At 47.0% G+C, this 23,181-nt stretch overlaps 1 protein-coding gene across 4 annotated transcripts in view; it reads left to right on the forward strand.

The window, feature by feature from the left end:
• Positions 1-23,181, forward strand: part of CABLES1 (Cdk5 and Abl enzyme substrate 1) — a 109,867-nt gene that overhangs the window by 50,924 nt on the left and 35,762 nt on the right. For 2 of the 4 annotated variants that reach the window (XM_037017734.2, XM_017661407.3), the window contains exons 3-4: positions 742-834; positions 17,857-17,934. In XM_037017734.2, the coding sequence (XP_036873629.1) occupies positions 742-834; positions 17,857-17,934 (171 nt within the window). The remainder of the gene's footprint in view (positions 1-741; positions 835-17,856; positions 17,935-23,181) is intronic. The other 2 variants (XM_037017740.2, XM_037017728.2) reach the window with 1 other exon arrangement.

Genomic DNA, 23,181 nt, shown 5'->3' on the forward strand with positions numbered 1-23,181 from the left:
TTTTTTTTCTTGTTGTATGTGTAACTTAGCATTTGCCAGATAACTTTGAACAAAATACACACAAATAAGATCTTTCTAGCCTGTGGTCTGATCTCTGCCGTCCTGTAGGGCAAGCAAATGTTGTATATTCCAGGCAAATAATTTGAATTCACATCATTTTGTTTAACAAATATTTATTTAAAATTTATCTTAAAAAAAAGAAAGAAAGAAAGAAAGCCACTAGCTGGGTCTCTGAATCTCATTCAAAGTAAAGCCAAGACTTCCAGGCATACTTGAGTTGAGAGTTGAAGCAGCTGTCCAGGTATTTCAGGCCAGAGTCCTGTTACAGAAGAAAAATGATTTGGAGTTGTTTTTACATGAAATTTGTGAATGTTTTTTCCCTCTAAATCCTTTAAATTTACAGTGTTCTGTTCCCATTACCTGGGTCGATACAGGAGGATTCTTTTTAAGATGACAGGAAGGAATAATGTCTTTGGAATCCATATAGGTCATGTTAGTGTAACTGAAGACAGTAGGTTTCATTAGCTGGCTTTTCAGAGACCCATATAAATTATTATCAGTATTATCAAGGAAGTTGTCTGTCATTGGGGTTTTTGTTAAAGCTTCCTTGCTTCTAGCCATATTGTCTTCATTATGTTGGGGCGATTCAAACCATCTGTCTGGTCTTTCCTCCCTGCCTGCATGTTGGGATGTCCTGGTGGTCCAGTGGGCGACTAACTCTTTGGAACGGCTGTTTTTCAGGTGTCGAACTCTCTCAGGTTCGCCCAGACCAAAGAACTTTAAGAAGATTCATTTTATCAAGAACATGAGGCAGCACGATACCAGGAACGGCAGGTACCACGCTAACAAAAGCTGCACACCAGCCTCCCTGCTGCGGGGGTGGGTGGGTCCCATGGGGAAGGGCAAGATTACCTCAGCAAGGTGAGGCCCACGCTGAGCAGCGTCTCCTGCACCCTTCCCGGACGGCCTGCTTCCACCCCACTCCACTGGCATCGTCCAAAGGAGTCAGTAGAAAATAATGTTTCCTAACAACGACCAGAGGCTTGGTGAGCTTTTTAGACTAACCTCAGATTGAATGCTTAGTGGTACTCAAATATGCTTTTACAGGAAACCGAACACAGAAGCAGCTGAGGTTTTTTTGTTCTTGTTTCCTCCTCTTTTCTGCTTTGGTAGGCTTTATTGTCTTTTTTTCACAAGGGCTGTGTGCTCTGGTCAGTAAATATCCTGCCAGAGCTGTGCCTGGGCTCAGCTTTGGCGCTAGCTTTGATGACCTTTCGGGAGTGCAGGGTGGCAGCTTTGCTAGCAGATGCTTCCTGGGAGCGGATTCGGATTCCTGGGCCAGCTGACAATGGGAGCACGTGTTCCCCTGGCACTCCAGTTGCTGTTCTGGGAAGTGCCATTAAATGAGAATCATCATTTATATTTATATTTCAAATATACTTTATCTGACCTTGAAATTTATATGACCTTAATACTAAACCATCCTGGTGACAAACAGACCTCCTGCTGCTGACATGCTCATGATTGAATGGCACTGGGGACAGAGCTCTTTGACCTCTCAGGGGTCCCCTGACACTGTGTACCCTTTAGGGGTGACTTCCCCCTACAGGTCTGTGGGTGGTGGTTTCCCTTGAGTGGAGGAGTTAGAGATGCTGTCCCAGAGTGGTGGTCCCACGGCAAAGGCCATTTTGTTTGATCTGATTTACAGAAGATCATAAGGAGCCCCACTAATAATCTCTGATCCATACCAAGTGAAATTGCTAAATAGTCTTTAGACTCATAGCATGATTAAAGCCAGCAGTACTGTGATTCGGTATAAAATACACTGTACAATCTGAGGAATAACATGATTACAGTTTTTTAAGACTTCTTTTTGGGAAGTTTATACCTGTTCTTTAAACTTTACTTGAATAGAGAACGTAATTTTATAGCTTTTCAGTGGTTTCAGGATAGCAAAGTTGAGCTCTCATATCAAATCATTTTTATGTAGTCAATATATATTCCTATTTTAAGTACACGGCTTTTAGTTAGGCTGTCCCCAACTGTCATCTGTTAAACAGACCATGAATTTCTCTCCTGCACCTTTACTCTCACTGTCACTTATGATTATTGTGCCTTATTCATTTAACATCATGAATCTTTCTTTTCTTTTGAGGCTCTCACTTTACTAAATCCAAATCTTACACATGCCATTCTCAGTATAGTTTAGTTACTCATCATTTATTTACATTTGTGCTTGGGTCCATAATCTTGTTAACCATAAAATAAACATAGAAAGCCTGTCATTTGTAAATAAAATCATTGAAAAAGCCAAAGGAGTGGGCCTATTTAATAGCATTCCCCACCTATCCATGCTGTTGAGGATACAAAGGCAGATAATTTCCTGGCATGGTTAGGTAGTAAAAAGATGTCCATTAATGAAAAATGTAGACTAATGGGATGGTCAGCATCCGTTGTGAAGCCACCTTCCCTGGCCTACACTTGACCCAAGAATAATATTAACAGTCTGGAAAGCATACAGTCGTTAGCAGTTTTGCTGGGGAATTTTCAGAGGGAGCCAGGAAGGGACATGAACTTACCTAAAGATGTGGAATTTAGGCAGGAAAGCGAGCGCCAGGCGCTGCCGTGGGAACCAGGCCATCCATGGTGGCTGCCGCCAGTTGGAGCTGCCAGGTGGAGCAGCCTTCCCTGTGCCAAAGGAGATGAAAGGGCTGGAGGCGCCCTCCTCCCCCTCTGGTTTATTAGCAGGGATGGGTTGTTTCTAGACACATGAAAGGAAGAACCAGGAGGATGCCAGGAAGAAAATACGATTTCTGAGGTGACAAAAGGAAATTGCGGTCAAGAGCTGATGAATGGGAGGATGTGACCCAGCCTTTCCAGAAAGGGAAGAATTGCCCTCATGGCAGCTGGGCAGCAGGCGTGGGACTGTCCTGATGGAGAGGGGCCAGGAATGTGGATGAGCTGAGGCCAAGAGTGCAGGGAGAGGGGTGCCTGGTGGGCTCTCGGAAGGGATGGGCTGGCGCAGTGGAGGGGTCTCTGAGGCTTCCCCCTTGGACTCAGGGAGGCACGCATGTGTGCACATGCACACACACATTCCTGCAGTGAGTAATGGACTCAGACTTCCTACCCATGTTGGGAAGGAAGGAGGCTTTATGGAGAAGGCTGGAGGTGTTCATTAAAGAACTTAAAGGTCTGGACTGAAGAAGGAATGAACCGGGTGCTGTATGCTCGCCTCTTTTGCAGAGAGGCTCAAAAGGAGGCTGCGCAGCCTGCAGTAGCCCCCCTGGTGGTCGTGCTCACAGCTGAGCTGGCTCCCAGCCTCCTTGTGACCTTGAGCTAGCACAGCCCAGCCTCCCTGACTACAAGCCGAGCCCAGGGCCCACTTGCTGCTCTGGAACTTAAGGCTCCTTCATTCCTGAGCCTGCTGACCATGTGAGAGGCAGCAGCCTCGAGGAGGGGTTGAGCTTCAGCCTCCACTAGGACCAGAGAACAGCTGATGTGGGAGAGCATAGCAGTGGTCAGCGCCAGACCTGGCTGAGCGGGAAGCCCAATTCCAGACCAAAAGGAGGAAAAGTAGTAAAAACTGAGAGCCAAAGGCAGTAAGAAACACTCGTGCCATTGAAAAAAGCAAGACAAAAACCCAAGTTGACGTCATGATCAGTAATATCAGGGTAGCTGCTCAGAAATAAACCTCAGGGCCTCAGCTGGTCCCATGTCTGCTGCTTCTCCAGGTGATGTCAGGCAAATTCCAACTGTCTGCAAAGTGGAAAGAAGCGCCTTCAGGAGAAGGTGGTTCTGGTGGCAGAGGACATCTGCTTCCAGGAAAAACCATCTTCCTCTGGAATCAGTGAATCCTATGAGCCTGGCCCTGGGGAGCTGCTAGAAGGCCTCGTGTGTGGAGAAACTGCAGAGAACCAATCTGAGCATGTTTCAGAGCCAGGCTGCAGACCCCTAGGAGGACTGCTGGGGGTGGTGGGGTTCTACTTTCAAGAAGGCCAAGAGGACGCTGCACACAGATCACAGACCCAGTGATGGAAGCTGGCAGGCCAGGAGCTGTGGTGGGTTCTCTGTTGGCTCTGCTCGGTGTTCAGCTCCAGGCAGGCTGGCAAGCGGGGAGGGGAGCTACCATGCTTTGCTTCTACTTCTGTCTTAAGACAAGAGAGATTGGTCATGGAAAAGTCGTGTTGGACTTGAGAGGTGTGAACAGAGAGCAACGCTTGGCTGGGTTTTAGGAAGGCAGTCTCAGGAAGTTCAGACCAGGAAGCAGTCTGATTCTTATGACTGCAGCTTTACTGCCAAAAGGGATCATAAAATTAGGAGTGGCATAAGAGGATAATGGCTAACATTAATTGAGTGCTTACTGGATGCCAGGCTCTCAGTACTTTATATGCTTCATTTCATTAACTCAGCTCAGTGGGTGTGTGTTGAGTAAACGAGAGGAGAGATTTTAAGTGAGTTTCAGTCTTCAGGACTATATCTCCAGGAATGGAGAGGACTTAAAATACAAATAATCCTTGAAACAACCTTATGAGGAAAGTATTACTGTTGTCGTGTTAGGTAGAATAATGCTCCCCAGAGACTTCTGCACTGTATCCCCAGGGCCTATGGCTGTGGCAAGAGGGGCATTGAGGTTGCAGATGGATTTGATGCTCATCAGCTGCCCTGCAGATAGGATGGTCCTGGATGACCTGGGTGGGCCCATGTAACCACAAGCGTCCTTAATGGTGGAGGAGGGAGGCAGGGAGTCCGTGTCAGAGTGATACCATGTGGGAAAGACTCAACTGTCCATTGCTGGCTGTAAAGATGGAGAAAGGGGTCATGAGCCGAGGAATGTGGCCGCCCCTACAGGCTGGAAAAGGCAAGAAAACTCTCCTTTCAAGCCTGCCTTGGGAAGCAGTCCTAACACCCTGAGTTTAGCTTTGTGAAACCCATTCAGAGTTCTGACCTCCAGAATTGTACAATAAATAAAAAGATGGTGTTGTTTTAAGCCACCAGCAATTTGTCACCACAGCTTTAGGAAACTAAGACACTGATCATCCCAGTTTACAAAGGAGGAAACTAGACACATGGCTGGAAAGTGGGGGGTGGAATCCAGATCAGATCCAGGCATCAGATCCAAAACTCATTCTCATATTTAAAGGACATGTAGGAGATAAAAATCCAGATACTGTAAGACAGCATGTCCTGGTGGATTTTGAGAAAACTCGATTGAATTCTGATTTTTAAAAATTACTAGCTAAAGCCCAAAGACTAATAAAAGAATGGCTGAACCAGACTTAGAAGAATAGTGTGAGAAAGACTGAAGTCCAGAATGATGTAAAGATTGATAAAAAGAAAACAAAATTGGAACCCCTCATATTTTACTGGTGGAATGGTGCAGCCACTATGAAAAATAGTTTAGCAGTTCCTGAAAAAGTTAAACATAAAATTACCATATGACCTAACAGTTCCACAGCCAGGTATATACCTAAGGGAACTGAAAAGAGGAATTCAAGCAGATACTTGTTTGCTGATGTTCAGAGTAGCATCATTGACAATAACCAGAAGGTGGAAACAACCCAAACATTCATCCAAATGAGTGGATAAACAAAATGTGGTTTATATGTATGAAGGAACATTTTCAACCATAAAAAGACATGAAGTGCTAAAACATGTCACAATGTGAATGAGTCTTGAAAATGTTTTGCTGACTGAAATAAGCCAGAGGCAAAAAGGTCACATATTGTATGATGCCATTTATACAAAATACCCAGATTAGGTAAATCCAAGAGTTAGTAGATTAGAGGTTCTAAGGCCCAGGGGGATGGGGACAGAGTTTCTGTGTGGGGCTATGGAAAATTTTGGAAACAGTGGTTGCATTTACACAACATTGGGCATGTACTTAATGACACTGAATTTACGCTTACAGTTGGTTAAATGGCATATTTTATGTTATGTATGTATCCTTCTGCCACAATAAAATAAAACATCAGTGATAGCTGTGGAGCTTTTAAAACCATATTCAGAAGAGGGAGGGAAGGAAGGGTGAACTTCTTGGGCCTGGTGGTACAAGAACAGAAGAGATGTCAGCCACTGGCTTAGTTTTAGCTTCTTCAGCTAGTAGGGCTGTGAAATGCAGACTCCAAACAAAGCAGTGTGCTGGGCACTCAGTAAGTGTTTGTGGAATAAATGAATGGAGAGGCTTTAAATTTTAAGTGAGGTTCAGTCATCAGGACTAGGTCCAGGAGAATGAAAAGAATTAAGAAAATACCAATGATTTTTAAGATGCCATGGAGAATAAAAGAAGTTCTAAGTGGTCTGCCAGGCAAATGCTGCCTTAAAAAAGTCACAAAGGGATGGGCAGTAGCAGAGGGCAAGTCCCAATAATCACAGGCTGGCAAGCCTAGAGTGGATTGCTGGCAGAGTTCTGGGATGGACTGTTGAACAAGATGGTTTGCATGCTTTTAGGGAAGAGTGGAGGCTGCTGGCAGTGGCCATGACTTCACTGAGAAAAAGTCAGTATTACGTTAACATCATCTTACTAATGGAACAACTAGGGTAGTAAATTAGAGGACTGCCACAGACACGAGAGATTTCATGATTTCAGTAAGATGTTAGACTGTTCGTTAATACAGCATGTCTCAGTGGGTGCTGGCTGATTGTGAAGCCAGAGAACTGGCAGGCAGCTGAAATTCATTAGCTGACCATCATCAGCCTAAAGGAGAGTCTAAGAAGAAAGGCACATGATTTTCCCTAGAGCGTCACCTCCTCTGTGTAGTGAAATCTCGGTGTGGGCCATGTGAAGGCCAAAGCAGGAGAGAAAGAGAATGTGTTACAGATGAGAACCAAGACTCAGTTATTTGAATAGCTGGAAACGGTAGGCTCAGCATTTCCAGGGATATTAAATTTAGCAGGGAAAAATGTAATGGAGGGAGATGATCAATTATAGCACAGGATTAAGGCTTTTTAGAAGTTCATGTGAAAATATGTTGGAATTCAGATTAGCGGTGTATTCCATAGAGGCTAATAATGCAGTGTAACTCCAGAGTGAGTTAACTTAGCTTTTCCTGATAGAAGGATAGTATCTCAGAAATGTGTCGCTTCTGTACGTAGCCAGGGTGGGTCCCATTTGTTGTGTTGCATTCAGTGTGTCATGTTTTAGGATGACATTGGGATGGCCCCGTTGTGGTGGTCCAGGATTTTCTAAGCCCCTTCCCATGGAGGGCAGGATGGATGGTATATAGTGGATAGAGAAGCTCAATCTTCCATCTCATTTCATTGAACCACCTATGTATAAACAGCCGTTTTTCTGGAAGGTGGCATGTGCATGCAGACAGAAGGTGCCTAATAAAGCAGTTTCTACATAGAACACAGTGATATCTGTGTTCAGGCCATTCAGCACCCAGGTACTGACACCTGCTGGGACCATTGTAGGTGATGGGATGTATCTGAATAAAGCAGATGAAGATCCTGCTTCAAGGAGTTAAAAGCTAGCTGAGAGACAGATGACAGACATGTGAACGTTTCTCATCAGAGATGGCGTAGATGTGCCGTGGAGGTAGGGCACATGGTGAGCCAAGCCGTCACTGATGGGGAAACCTTTGGGCAGAGGTCTGAAGGAGGCAAGAGAGCTGGCCCTGTGCTGTCCCAGTGGGGAAGAGCATTCAGGATGCATGGAGCAGCAGTGACAGAGTTGCTAAGGCTGAAATGTATGGACTTGTGTCTGAGGAACTACAGGAAAGCCAGGATGGGCAGAGCAGAGAGGGAGAAAGGAAGCGCAGATGAGCCCTGAGACGCGTGGGAGGGTGGACGGTGAAGATGTCCCGCTTTCACTGGGAGTGAGGTGGGAGAGTGCTGGGCCAAGGACTGATGTGATCTGGCTTGTGTTTAAGCAGGAGCACTTTGGCCAACCAACAAGTAAGGGCAAGCATCGCAGATCTTTTTCAGTGACCTTATTCTTGTAGAAAGTTAGGGTGTGTGTGTGTGTGTGTGTGTGTGTGTGTGTGTGTGTGTGTGTGTGTGTGTGTATTGTCTCGTAATAGTGAATTTGTTTTTATGTGAATTTCAAAATAACTAGAGGTCTTTAAAAAACTGTTCACACACATGAGTGTACCCTTTGTCACAAAGGAGAGGTGACTGGTGGCTGCATGTCACGGCACCTGGAACAGGCCCGTGACCATCCTGTGAAAAGGGTGGGTGGTAAGTGGGAGCTGCAGCTTAATGGGGAAAGATGAGCCGGAAAGGAGTTAAAAGCAGCTGAGAGGCAGATGATAGACACGTAAACCATTCACTGTAATCCGTGTCTTCCCCAAGATCCCCACCGTCTGCTGGGAGAGGAAATTAAACAAAAGTGATAACGAATCTTGGTCCTCAAGGATAAGATACACCTTTAAAAATGACAGAAATTATGAAGACAACCAGTGCCAACTGAGAGCTAATTGCTAGCCAAGTAGGACCAGACATCAGAATGGAAGGTGGAGATTCTGAGTGTGAAGACCAAGGACTAGCCAGTAGCCTGTCAAGATTATGTCTAGTGACCCTCACAGTCCTGGCAGAAAGGGACCTTTTCTCTTGGCGCTTCCAGCTTTGAGACTCACAAACATTCATCTTTGAGAGTGATAACGATAGGACGGCACACGGCCTGTGGGCATTATTTGGTCCCCCTTGGAAGTCTTCTGGTTTTCAGATGTCAGCATTGTACCCAAGAGATGTCTGCCATGTGCTCTGGCAATGCCCACCCCCTGGCTCTGCTTTGAGAGTCATTTCATTCCGAACAGGCAGAGAAATGTTCTCATCCCTCTGGAAGAATTTTCAAAGAGATGTGAAAGGATTTGAGATGGTTGTGGACAGGGAAGTGAGCTAGACTGTCGTCTCTGTAAAGTGTGAACTCAGGAGGAAAAAAGAAATAAAGATTTCAGTGCCTTTTATCTGCTCTCTGAAGTAAGATGGTAAAAGTACAGGAACCAAAGCCAAGTTGTTGTCTTTTTATACTGAAAATTTTAGAGGGAAAGGATTTTGGGGGTGGTCAATGACTCCATGAAGATCTTGGTGGTGGTCTCATCAATGCCAATCTGCTAGCCTTGTTTAGTTTGAAAAATGAGATGGAAGAAGTGACATGTGTCAAAGCACAAAACAGCAACTTTTACCCATTCTGGACTGGCCTTCTTGAAAGTAGAACCTCACCACCCCCAGCAGCAGGAAGCTGGCAGGCAGGCATGTTTATCTGCATCATCATCAGTGTTTACAGCCAATGGCCAGCGAAACCTCAGTCCTGAGGGACAGCAAGGGACAGAGCAAAGAAGCCTTCAGTACTCCCCAGACTGAGACTCCTGGGCCAAGCCTCTTCTTCACCGAAATGTCCTCCAGAGCTGCTTTCAGTTAAGACTGACCCACGACTTTCCTCCTCCTCCCCCGGTGCTGAGCAGTGGGAGGAAGGTGGAAGCTGGGCTCCTGGCTGAGACCTGGAAATGCTTGTGCCCTGGGGCCAGCTGGGGGTGGCACTGGGTCGGCACCACACTCGAGGTTTAATTAAGGTTTTATTGTTTTACCTCTTTAAGAAGCATGGAGCATCTTGCTAGCTCATGCGACTGCCTGAAGATTGTGAGCAAAATGATTTTCAGCGGTTAAGTCAGTGCTCGCTGCTTCACAGGGCAGGAGTGCGTTGCTGAGAAAGTTTGCGGTCTGCAAGTACTTGTCGCTGCTTTACAGCCAGTTTGATTTACAAGAAATAAAGTTAGTCACAGAGGAAAGCTGTAGGGGTCAGGTGGACCTTCCCTTGGTGGTTCTGTTTCAATTCACTGCTTGACCAGAGGGCCTGGGAGCCCCAGGGGAGACCACATCTTGGTGCCTGTGCCCACTTGGTCTGTGGCTGTCTGAGTGATAGCAGCCAGCAGACGGCTGAGGCACTGTGGCCACACCACCTGTGCTGTCCTGGAAGCGTAGGACAAGCGGAGAGCAGAGGGCTTGCAGGCTCAAGAGGGGACCTCACTTCTGTGATTGATTCCACACTCGGCTTGTTTTCCTCCTGCCTCCCTGTGATGGTCAGGATTGCTGGATTGTGTCCCCCCCAAATTCATAAGCTGATCCCCAACCCCAGTCTTCATAGTGTGACTTAATTGGGAAATAGAGTCATTGCAGGTGTAATTAGTTAAGATGAGACTGTACTGGAGCAAGGTGGGTGCCTAATCTAAGATGACTCATGTCCTTATAAAAGGAGGAAGTTTGGAGATGTACAAGGAAGACCCCATGTGGCTGGGTGAAGGCTGGACTTAGGTTGCCCCAAGCCCAGAAACTACCGGAAGCTGGGAGAGGCCTGAGCCGATCCTTGCCTTCATTAGAGGGCATCCGGGTGGCTCTGGAGATGGGTGAGCTCAGACTTCTGGCATCCGGGACCATGAGACAATTGGTGCCTGCTGTGTAAGCCATTCAGTGCCTGGTGCCTTGTTCCAGCTACCTCTAAGAACTCACACGCTCCCTCACTGTCACCACGGATGGTCCTCTGTCCCAGCCCCTCCTCTCTCCTCACTTCACCCCTATAGTGGGAGCTCATGCAGCCACAGCTCCCCTCACCCCCGCCAATAACCATGCCCAAGCCTCCCGAGCCCCAGGACCGACTCCCTCATAGGCTCAGGGGGCCTTTCAGGAGCTGGCCTGAGACCTCAGCCCGCCTCCAGGTTTCTGCAGCTCCTCTCCCTCCATGCCACCCTCTGGCTATGTGCAATTATTTACAGTGATTGATTAATTAAGAGGTTAGTAACTGGTAGAGGAAATACCCACAAAAAGTTACATACATAGCATAAATATTGGGTTTTAACTTAAGGCCCATTGGTGTGATTATCTGTTCAGCAGTTTGTTTCTAGGCCCTAGCTTTGCACGTGGGCCTATGGGTGGGCCCTGGCACTGACCTCACATAACTTCCTTTCAGTCCCCCTTTGCTGCCATTTCTACAGTGGACTTCTTTAAAGTAACCCAAGCATCTAAGTGCAAAAATCCTTTTTTTCATAATCTTTTCTAGTATCTTGCCCTTACTTATTTAAACTGCATTGTTTTTTAACTTGCCTTGTTTGAATTTTTTTAAAGCATTCAGTTTTTTTATTAGACACAATATTTCTCTTTTTTTCCCTTCATGTTTTGTTAGTTTGTACAATCTTTAATGAACAAGGACAAGTAACAACTGGTGTAAACAGTTTGCAGACATACATAACTGACTAGTAAGCATACAGCTCAGGGTGCCTTGTAGAGAACAGCTAACCGTCCTGAGCTTCGAGTGTACCGTGGGTGTTGGTCAAAGTGACTTACAGAGGGGAGCAGAGACCCTGCTGGCAAGGCAGGTGGGGGTCAGCAAAGAGTTTTACTGCCCACTTGGTTCCTCAAATGAGTCTCCTGCCCTTTCTCCTCCCAGCCTAGACTCACGCCAGTCCCTTTACCAGCGTGCCTTCTTGTAGCCTGATTGCCCTTATCCCTCAGGTCTCAGCTTCCCCCAGGAAGCCCACCTTGCCGCCCTCCGATGTGCTCAATAGTGCCCTCTAATCCCCAGTCCAGGCACGCACACCCCTGTGTAAAGTACTTTCCAGCGCACCCTAAACCTTGTGAGAATGGAGCCCTTGTCTGTGTCACTCATTCTCTGATCCCCAGTGCCTAGCACATTGGTGTTGAGTAAGTGCTTGGTGGATATTTGCAGAAGGGAAGGAGAAGGGAGAGGAAAATCATACAGTTTCTCAGGAATCTTGCTCCCTCCCTGCATGCCTCCTTAGCAGCCAGTGACGGCTGCCCTCTGCAGTATAATGGTACCAGTGGTGGAAGTGGTTGAGGAGTGGTGCTGGTATGAGAAGCCGTGATAAGCCTACCCACCAGTGATGATGATACTTGTATTTGTGGGCTTCTTAGTGTAGACCTTCCGGTGCAGCCTCCCACCTAATTTATGCCTGCTCTCTGTTCCCCAGTTCCCCTCCCTGCAGCCTGACACATGGCTGCATTGGTCGTGTTCCATCCTGGGCTCTCTGTTGCCTGTTCCCACCTGCTGGACACCCCCTGCTCCTCCAAGGCCAGCCCCGATTCCAAGCTCTGTCCCGGGCTGGCCCCACCCCTTCCTCAGGCCGTGGTCCCTCTTCTCCAGGCTCCTTCCTTCCTCCAGCTGAGAGGAGGCATATCGACAGTGAGGGGACTGTCTCCTAAGGAAAAAATCCCCCCAGTGACTAATAGGGGTTAAATGGGGTAAATGAGAACATTTTGGTTTTGTTTTTATTTTCATTCAACTTATATGTAATTACCACCCCTTCAGAAAGAGAGAAAGGGGGTCAAGCTCCCCTTCTTCCAGCTTTTGACAAAGCATCACGAGAGGAGGAAGGAGCAGTTGTGGGAAAGGGGTGGGAGAGGAGCTGGGAAGAGAAAGCCTCTGGCGAGCTTTGGCCTTCAGCTTTGATAATACTTGTTTGCTTTCTGGTGTTGGTCTCAGCAACTCTTAACTTCTCTTGTGCTCCAGCAGGCAGAGCATAAGCACACACAGGACCTGCTAAGCAGGTGATATGTGACACTGAGCCACCCTGGGAAGAAAGTGACCAAATGCCAGCTGTGTTCATTTTCCAGGGCTGCCCTGCAAAGTACATACACGCCTCAGAGACACCACACGCTGGGTCCCAGACCACTGCAATAAAGCCCGTCCGATGAAGTTTTTGGTGTCCCAGTGCATATACAAGTTATGTTTACACTACACTGTAGTCTATTAGGAGTGTAATAGCATTTTGTCTGAAAAGGCAAAGTACATACCTTAGTTAAAAAACACTTTATTATTAAAAAGTGCTCACTGTTTGAACTTTCAGTGAGTTACAATCACTGATCACAAATCACCATAACAAGTGCAATAATGAAAGAGTTCGAGGTATTACATGAATTACCAAAATGTGACACAGAAACATGAAATGAGCAAATGCAGTTCAAAAAATGCTGCTGATAGATTCACTTAAGGCAGGGTTGCCATAAACCTTCAATATGTGAAAAACGCAGTATCTGTGAAAGGCAGTACAATGAAGCACAGTAAGACAAGTGTCCCTGTAGCACAAAGCAGGCGGCTTAAAACAACAGAATGTATCTTCTGACAGTTCTGGAAGCTAGAAGTCGGAAATCAAGGTGTCAGCAGGGCCACGAGCCCTCTGAGGTTTAGGGAGGGATGGTTGTCCATGGCCTCTTCCCAGTTGCCGTGGGGGCCCGCAGTCCTTGGTGCCCTTAGCTTTTGGCTGCCTCCCCCGCCCGCCTCCAGCATCATATGGCCTTCGTCCATCTGTGTGTGTCTGGGCACCTCCAGATCTCTCCTGTTCAACCCAGTGGTTGGCTCTAGGTCCACCCTAATCCCAAGGACCTCATCCTGACTCGATGACATCTGCAAGGTCCCTGTTTCCAAATAAGGCTTCAGGTACCAGGGGTTAGGGCTTAAACATGTCTTTCTGGGACCAGGATTCAACCTGCAACACTAGCATTTTTAAGTGGGTTCATTCTTGAGCATGTAGGAATGAACTACAAAACTAGGGAATTCTGCCCAGTCCCTGCTGTGGACCCCTGGGCTATGGGCATTGCTGCGCTTACCCACCACTGTTGCAAATAGAATTTTTTCTGCTCTGACTTTTGAAGTGGTTGCTTGTTTTTATGTTCTTAGGAGAATATTTCTGCCATAATGGAATATTCTACCTGGAAGAAATTGAACCTTCTCACAGCCAACGGAGACTCCCCAGGGTTCTGGAAATAGAACAAGAAGCTAGTTTTTGGTGTGAGAGGGGGAATACATAAAGGTTCTGGATGGTGTTAGATGTTGCCTGATAAGACATGGTCGCCACTGGGCTGAGGGGTTGAGGGCAGGTTCAGTGAAAGTGGTCTGTGGCGCTCATGCATCTCCGGGCTGTTTGGAACACTCCAGTATCTCAAAGGTGGCTTTCGAAGCTTTGTGTTCTGAAGCCATAAATTCTCTCATACCAGCGACACTTTGCTAAGCAAGGAAATGAAGCTACACAAAGAGGAAGAAAGTTAGCTGGTGTTCCAGCTGCAGAGCACTCAATGTTTCCTGGAAGGCTCTGGAAAACACTATATCCAGAGACAGCTCTGGGCATGTGGGCTGCAGCCCTGGGGAGCTTTTTCCTTTGCTATTTCCCCACCTCTGGCTAGATGTGTGCATAGAAATGTGATCTTTAATTCCTTAAAGACCCATCTCTCTGGAGTTAATTCCTCTTTTGAAGTCGTGATCTCTGTGTAAAGCTTTTTGGTCACCTTGACTCCAAGGCAAATGTTATAAATCACAGAAGAGGGAATTGCGTGGGCCTTTTGCATGCCATTTGGGCATAAAAGAAGATAACTACAGAGGTTGGAGGCCCAAACATGGAGGTGGTCAATATCAGAAGCCCCTTGGAAATGATGTTGGCCGTTTTGCATCATTCTTGACAGCCACCACCTGATTTAATTCTTTCACAAGTACAGAAGTGCTCGCAGGAGGCAAACGTGCATCTCTATTATGATGGTTATTTCCCCGATAAAGAACAAAGCTGCAAGTTAACACAAACCCCCCAGGTTCTGGACACAGCAGTTGGTCACCTAGGACCTGTCTTTAGAGTCACACTGATCAAAGTTGCTAGTGTAAGAAACAGAGAAGACAAGAGCTTGACTCTGGTTGATACTTACCTGCTCTGGGTAAGGCCTGAAGTCCCTCCTGGATTCCAGAGCTATTTCAGGAAACATGTAGGATGTGTTCTTGAGAGCCCATTGGCTATTTCCAGCTCCCCAGGCCTGAACAGCCACAAAGTTGTTGCCAGGCTACTGTGTGGGTCTCTGTCTGGATCCCTCCTCTGGCCTCTGTGTGAACTGGGAGCCTGCAGGAAGGTTGGGCCCAAGGGTGGAAGGAAAGTACCCATAGATGGAGTGTTCCTTCCTTACCACCTCCCCACTCGAGAGGCTTCAGAATGGCCACCCAGAAAAGTACCAGCTCTACTGGAATTATTGGTAACATTTCATATTCGTAGTTGCTAAATTTGACCAGTGCATTAGCATAACATGATTTTCTGAATGAGACCCACGCCGTCAGCCTCTCCTAGACCTAAACGATGAAGACTGCACAGTGAGTGCTCATTTAACAGAACAGTGCAGCCCATTTGCTAATAGGCACGTTGTGGTTGAAATTTATGGAAAGAATTCTAGTTTCACTTGCATTTATATTCTCTCATATTCTTGCTCTGTTAAAAATGTCCAAACAAATTTGGGGGGGAAGGAAGGCCACGTCAGCACAGAATAATGAAGAATATGCAGTAACACTCGGCCGGTCGAGTTTGTTCAGCACATGCCTTGTGTTGCAGAAGATGTGGATGTTGAGTTACGTGAGGAATGAGCAGTTCCAGGCTTTTATCCTGGGGGCTTGGCAGGTCATGGTGGGGGTTATACAGAGAACCTTTCCTTCTTTCTGGAAAAGGGCCTGGTCCGAGCAAGTGGAAATACGGGCCCCCAACTCCAGAGGCTCTGATGTCAGGGTGGCTGTGATTGGTCACCCTCTGCCCCACTCTGACTCAGCCTGGTGACCTGCAGGCCAGGAAGTCTGGATAGAGGCCAACTTCTTAGTGTCCATGAAACATGGATGCCAGTCAGACCCACAGCATGCTTTCCTAGGAAGTCTTTGCAGAGAGCAAAGCATCAACGTGTGAAGTGGTGGAGAGCTGGGCTCTGAATCCCTGGTCAGTCACACCTGCCTGTGCCTCACCTCTGGCATGTCACTTACTTGCTCAGCAGTCCAACCATTTAGACTCTGGCACTGAAATGACACAAATAAGCAATAGCTATTATTATTACATCTGCCTAAGTAATCAAATATACATGGGCACTGCAATGTCAGAAGCTTTTGCTGGTCTCCATGACTGAGATCCCACGGAACCTGGCTGGTGTTTAGCAGTGACTTTACTTGTGGTTTATTTAATTCTTGGCCCTTCAGGCCTTGGTGGACAGTCTGAATATGCTACTTCTGTCTGCAGCAGTGACCAGGGCTTAGGTCTACAATATGTGATAAGAAATATCTCCCTTTAGAAAGGAGGATGTTACATCTTTGTTTTTACGTTACCTCTTTGTTGATGGGCTGTATATGTTGTCTTTGAGCTGAGTCCTTAGCGCATGGCCTTTTATGTCTCAGCAAGACTGTGTACAGCACAGAGGTCTGAAGTGCTATGCTGGTAAAACCTACCTCAGCCTGAGATGTGGTCCCCAGTAAAAACAGTTAATGTCTACTGAGTGTATGTTATCAGCCAGGCCCTGTTCTGAGGGCTCCCCGATGATGGAGTCATTGACTCTTTATGACATTCCAGTAAGAAAGCAATTGTATGTTGTAGGTGAGGAAACTGAGGCTCTGAATCCCTAGGTGGGCACCTTGAAGAATTAGTCAGCTGTCTGAGGTCATGCATAGGCAACGAAGCTGAGGCTGGGAATTTCAAGTTAGGATGTTGCTTTGGTGCTGTTGATCACATGTGAATCCTGTAGCAAAATCAGACAGCCATCATCTGGCCCTCCCAGTGGCTGGCTGCGTTTGTGGAGGGGCAGCCAAGTGCTGAACTCCTGGACTCACCCTCTAGAAGGGGAGGGAGGCCCACAATTGGTAGTCCTCTGTGATCTGTGCACCCCTGGAGGTGGAAATAAGGAGCTGGGAGGCAGCATCAATGAGGAAATGAGTGACTCAGTGAAGGGGGAGGACATGCTTCCTGGGGAGGTGACTGCTGAGCTAGGTTTTGAAGGATGAACAGGAGTTCACCAAGCATACCAAGTAGGGCATAAAAGGCAGAAGAAACAGCATGCAAAGGATGGGGATGAAACAGCAGAGTTTTTTTAAGGTGAGGTTACCGCAGATCATTTAGCGTGGACGGTTGATAAAGTGCAGGGGGAGATACCATGCATGATGGATGGGAGAGGCAGAAAGAGCCAGAAAGAGGAGGGCCAGGTTTGCCATGTCAGGGAATCTGATTTCTTCCTGAGCATGTAGGCAGTTTAATATCATAGTTTTAAAGCAAGGTCAAAATCCTCAAGCTCTGATGCCAGTAGCAGTGGGTTTTTTCTGGTTTTATTGTTATAATTATTGAAGGAAAATATTACAAAAGTCAGTAGTTTTCGTATCTGATGTGTATTGCTGTTGTGCTAAAGAATGTTGCTTTATTTAGTCTCCCATTTGTTTCTCTCTCTTTTTTAATTAGCAGTTCTCTTTGGCAAAAGTTATTCTCAGAAGCCAGATAAGTACTTTAGGGAGGCTTTTTTAAAATGGCCTTTGATTACGTAAGAGCATCATGTAAAACTGTTTCTAGTAGTATCTTTATAGCAGGAATGGAGGCTAAGACTGATTATGTAATTGTTCCCTTAATTTATTCTCAGAACTGAACATGCTGCCAGCATATAAAAAAAAAAAAACCCTAATGATGACAGTGGCATCTGAGTGTCTTTCCCGATAGTGGTTTTTGGCACTATACTGCTCTTGCAATTTTTACTGCAGAATAGAAATTGATGGTTTGAATGTGCATGATGGTTGGCTAAGCTCTGGGTGCCCCAGACTCAAAGGTCTGTCTGCTCCATCTTGGCCTGTGCAGCCCACAGCCAGCAAGTCTCACCAGAGAAAGGATTCGCATATCCTCCTTAGAAAGGCTCACCAGGGTCTCACATGTCACCATTTGGACAAGGAGAGGCAGCGTAGTTCTGCTGCGCTGAGGCTGCATTTTGCAAGATGCACAGAATACCATGTGTCAGAGGAGTTGGCGGAAGTGTGCAGAACTGCTTTGATTTCCATGAAAGCCTAATTGCTAGTTGCTGTTGTTTTTTTAATTTAAGAGTCTTTGCATTTAGTTTGTTTGTTGTTTGTTCTTTTTTTTTTTCATTTTTTAGAATAGTCCTTATCAGTGGCAGAAGATCCTTCTGTAGTATATTTTCCGTGCTGCCATATCGCGACAGCGCCCAGGCTGGGTATGTATATGCATGCTTGCTTGTAGTCCTCTGGGGGGAATGTTTGGACACTGTGTGCATAATGTGGCTCTCCTTTCCATTTTCCATTTCAAACAATTTGCCTTGCTTTGACCCTGCAAATTCAGTATTTGTACATCTGAAAGAAAAGGTCCATTCCCTTGTCAACCAGAAAGCTTCTGTTATTTTGTCTGTGCATGTGTGTGTGTGTGTGTGTGTGTGTCTGTGTGTCTGTGTGTGTGTCCTCACCACATTGCCTGCTGTTTCTAAATGTTTCAAATGCATTTTACCACCTCTTTTAATACTGTAAAGCAAGAGCAATACAGGGCCCACCCCATTCCTCAGGGCCCTGCCAACTTTTGGAGAAAGGTAGGTCAGGAAAGGAGTCTCACAAACCATGTGGCCTTCCTGCCTCCTTTTGCATCTTGGGTTTGGGGCTGGAAACTGACCAGCCGCTGGAGCAAATGTCAAAGCAAGGTGGTGCCAGCCACTCTGGGGTTCGCTGTAGGCCCAGGGAGCACCCACCTCTCTAGGTCAACCACCCCTCCTTTGATCTGAAATAAAAAGAGGTAAGTAAAGTTGTATTCTTTCAAAGCCTCCCTCCTCACTCTCCGTCCCTAACTCAGGGCTCATGCCTCCCGAGTTCTCAGCTCCCTCCACCCTCACCTGTGCTCTGTATCCCGTGTTTGTCATCAGGAGCTGCTGGTGTTTAGGGTAGGACTGCTCACTGCGTAGGATGCCAGTAGTATGTGGGAGGTTGGCTTTGGCCTTACAAACGAAATGCTAGAATTGCCCTCTGGTCATTATGACAACCACACACTACCCACACATGACCTCAGTCCTGCGGGAGGGCAGTATGGCCCCTGCTGCTGAGTCGCCATTTATTCATCTTCTCCGGATCATTCCCGCTACCGGGACCTTCCCTTTCTCCCCTGTAGACCCGGCAGACTTCCAGCCTGTTCAACTCACCATGGTCCTTACCTATACTCTACACTTAAACTCCATGCGACAGAAGTGGCACATCACTGTTCGTGGGATTTGGAGTCAGGCACTTACTAGATGGGTGCAAATATCAAAGCAAGGGTGCCTAGATGGGCGCCTTGAAGAGCCGTGATGATCTTGGTCTTTGCTGAGCACTTCATTTGGACGCAGGGTCTTTGCATTACCTACATCCTTATGACAACCTTGCAAAGGAGGTGTTCTAGAAAAAATAACAATGAATCCTGCAGCTCAGAGGCCCAAGGAGCACCGGGGGGAGCCAGCAGAGCTGCCCTGGAGCGACTGACCTCAGGGGGAGGCTTCCTTCCCCTTATCAGCCTGCTGTGGTCCCGGGTTTGTCTGCACGCGACAGCAGGCTCATTTCCAGAGGGCACGAGATGGTACCAGCTCACAGGCCCATATGTGTGACCCAGAAGGCCAGTTCACTAATACAAGTAACAGCCCCATGGCCTAGAATCTTTGAGGGTGACCAGCCTGTCTGCACACATCTGGGAGGATCTGAGTCGTCAGTGGGAGGATGTCTGCAAGCGTGGCCTCTCGTGGCCAAGGTTTAACTGGGCACTGTGCCATGGGCCTTGTTTCCCTGGACTCCCCTTGCTGACCACTTGAGTGTTTCCTTAGCTGTGTTCCATTCAATCATTTATTGAGTGCTTACTATGTGACGAGGTGCTGGGATAAAGGGAGTGAAGGATAGACCTGGTTCCTGCTCTACTGGAGCTAACACCCAACAGAGGAGACATGTTAAAATTTCACATATGATTAATTACCACTTTTAACAAAGGCTGGAGATGCTCAGGTGCTGCCAAGTCTTCCTGGCGAAGGACTCATTCTCTTTCATGAACACAGTCTGGTCTCTCCGTGCTTTTGTCCCCGAGCTGTTCATGTTGGTGATGTCCTCGAAGGTGGTCTTGTTTTCAAATTCTAGGGTCCCCTCACTCTGGTACCCAAGTGCTCATCCCCATTTATAGGTACGACCACTGATCCTCAAGAGTCGAGGTCTCAGACATCAACTTTGGGCCAGAACAGTAATTTGAACTTGAGGGTTCAGCCCTGGGGCTTCCCCTGACTCACCCTAGCCAACAGGCAAGACAAGGTCCATATTCACAGAAACCTGTCTGTGAAGCGAGCTTTTATGACTGCCTCCCAGAGGACCCCAGCTTTCATACCGCAGATGAAATATGGAGGTTGCTGTGGAGAACTTGGGTGATGAGTGTTTCCTCTGGGCAAATCACTTACCTTCTGTGAGCCTCTGCCTGTCCCACTGTAGAACAGGGATGGAAGGTTACCACCTGTATTGTTAATCTGAGGATCACTGAATTTTATGCAGAGCCTATAGGAATATGTTTTTAGGGAGAGGTCACCCAGACTGTCTCTGACAACTTGTAGAAATATGCAGTGCTTTACATTTTTAGCACCTCAGGGAAATGCTAACTGGCAGCCAGAGGGCTGGGAAGCAGTTGTGTGTCAGGGCCCAGACTCCTTCCCTGCTGCTGGGAGTGTGTGGGATCACAGGACATAACAACCTTTTACATCTTAGACATGGAGAAACTCAAACTTGCCACTCCTTCAAATCTTAAAGAGGAAACCAAGGTGCAGACAGGTTAATTTTCTGTAAAAAAAATACATAATCACTTCCTCTGTGATAGCTAACAGAAAAAAGAACATGCCTGTTTCTGCAGCATATTCTTCTTAAGGTACTGCCATAAGAAGCAATGAGCACAATTCAAAACATAATTTAGTGGCAGGATTAAGAAACGTTCTGCTTTTTAGTTTTTTTAATGAGCAGGCATCCTATTTATGTGTCACTGCCACTTATGATTGTGATTTACTAATTACTAGGAAACAGCTATGCTCAAATAATAAAAATATTTATACTAGTGAACTATGTACATATATATTTTAAAGTGCTTTAGTTCATGTGCATGTTAACTAATACTTTTCCACTGTGGGAAATTCCTTTACTTTTCTGCTAAAGTCCTCTGTGATCAGGACATTAATCATAGGTTTTCGGGGGTGGAAAGGACCTGAGAGATGACATGGTGTGTGGCTTCCCCTGCCTCATAACTCAGACCCCCCTGTGGGGATTCTCACGGTGTGAAATCGTCCACACCCACAGCAGAGCCAGCGGCCCTGGAACCCAGGACTCCAGCCACCTCTGGCTGCTGACTTGGGTTTCGAGCTCCCGTGTTTCCTTTATACTTGACGCATGTGGACCAGGCCATATGTGCCTAATTATTCCAGACCAGCGCAAACTCCCCCGCTGAAGGGAGGAATGTACGATTCCAACTTCATCACAAGGAAGTTTTGAAAAAACAGGAAACTCAAAAGTTCATCCACTGTGTACTTGAACCTCCTTTACATGGAAAGCATCTATCAGGATGGCCTTATCTCTTTCTGGGTTGGTTTTCTGGCTTCTGCTGCCCTGGAACTTCCCACATCCGGCTCCCACCCCAAATCTTTGCTCTTGGTTTTAAACTGAACTGAACACTTGACTTTGGCTCCTGACATTGGTTGACCAAAGCAGATGGACTAGTCTTGGGAGAGGTTTTTACCATTCAGTCGTGCATCTGGTCATTTCTTCTGCACTTAGCGAGTGTGAGTTCCTGATGGAGGCTGGGAGGGTACAAGGATGAGGGAAACCTATTCTTCAGGAGCTTGTCATTGAACAAGTAAGCCAGACATGTGAACAGCCAGTCCAAGACAACTGGGGGAGCCCCAAAGAGGCGCTGGAGAATGCTTTAACTGCCCCCAAATCTTTATCAATGCCCACATTTACAATAAACCTCCAATCTCCAGTAAAAACCAAGGGTTTGCTATACGAAGTCTCTCTATCCCCACCCACCCTGTAGGTACATTCCCATGCCTGCCTGCCTCCTATGTGGCCATTCAGGAGCTACCCCTGCATAGCAAAATTCATCCATTCACTGCACACAATCTATTGAGCCTACTCTGTACTAGCCACTGTCCCAGGCAGTAAGGATACAATGATGAACAGGAAAATGTCTCCCCATTACCCTCTAAATGGTACAAGGCAGGAACATTCTAGTAAACTAACCATCAGACAAAAAAGCAGACAGTTGAGTCCTAAGCAGTGTACAGCTGGAGCACAGAAGAACTCAGTGAATTCAGGAGAGATTGAGCAATGCTCCCCAGAGAAGGTGGCTTTGCAGCTGGACACAGAATCATGAGGCCTTAGAGAAGCAGAGAAAGATGTTCCAAGAAAGACATTCTCTTCCAAGGATATGAGGAGATGGTCTGGCTCCTTGTGGACTTGGGTGGTTCTCTAGAAGGCCTGGCGTGTTGAGAAAATTCGGTAAAGCCCCAGCCGAGCTGGAGTCCCATTGCTGACCAGCTGCAGTGCCCAGGCCTGTAGCAAGGGGTGGAGATGGACAGAAGTGAGCTATGCGGGGAGGCCCGGTCCTGGCCCTGGGATGTCTCTGTCGTGGGCCCATCACTCAGCTCTCCCCGGGTCTTGGTTTATCCCAGGAGTGGTTTGCCTAGACTCCAAAGGTCCTGTGAGCTCAAGTAGCTGGCCTCTTGTGTTCTTCTTGTCAACTTTGCTAATGTGGAACTATATGTCTGGTTGAACAAGAATTTATCAAAGACGTCCTGTTCACACTCCCCATCCACCAACAATCAGCTGCCTCGGGAACACCTAGCCGAATAATCATTCTCTGTCCAGTTTGAGATTCTTTAAAATGTGCAGGTGTGGTGACTTTTGCAGGTTTATTTGGCACTTGGTACCCTGATGTGGGGTAGGAGCTTAATAACCCAGGTTTGAGAACGTTGTGAGATGTGTGGGGTCATTTTGTATGCTACCAGACTCACACTACGCTGGCCATAGGTCATTCAGCAGGTGATTGAAGCAGACTGCCCTGTCTTACAACCGCCAGTCTGAAAACTGCTCTTCCCTGCTTTGACTTACAAAGATATTTGAGAAGAGAGTGTATTTCCTTAAGATCAGCTGATCCAGTAGTCAAACATTTGTGTGAATGTGGTAAATCACAAGTATAGCATAAGCTGGAACGTACGTAATGCCCGTGGCATGCCAGCCAGCACTGCTCTGAGTGCTTTATGTATGTCTGCTCATTTAATCTTCCCAGCAGCCTCCTAGCGTAAGCTGATGACTCTCACATTACAGATGCGAGGCTGGGGCAGGGGCAGGTGTGGCGACAGTGAGGGAGACAGGCAGGCAGGCTCTGCACAGTGCTGTGTTCTCTGCTGTGGGGCCAGCCCAGCCCGCGGGGGCAG

This window comes from Manis javanica, chromosome 9 (genome assembly GCF_040802235.1).
Source record: "Manis javanica isolate MJ-LG chromosome 9, MJ_LKY, whole genome shotgun sequence".
Lineage (NCBI taxonomy): Eukaryota > Metazoa > Chordata > Mammalia > Pholidota > Manidae > Manis > Manis javanica.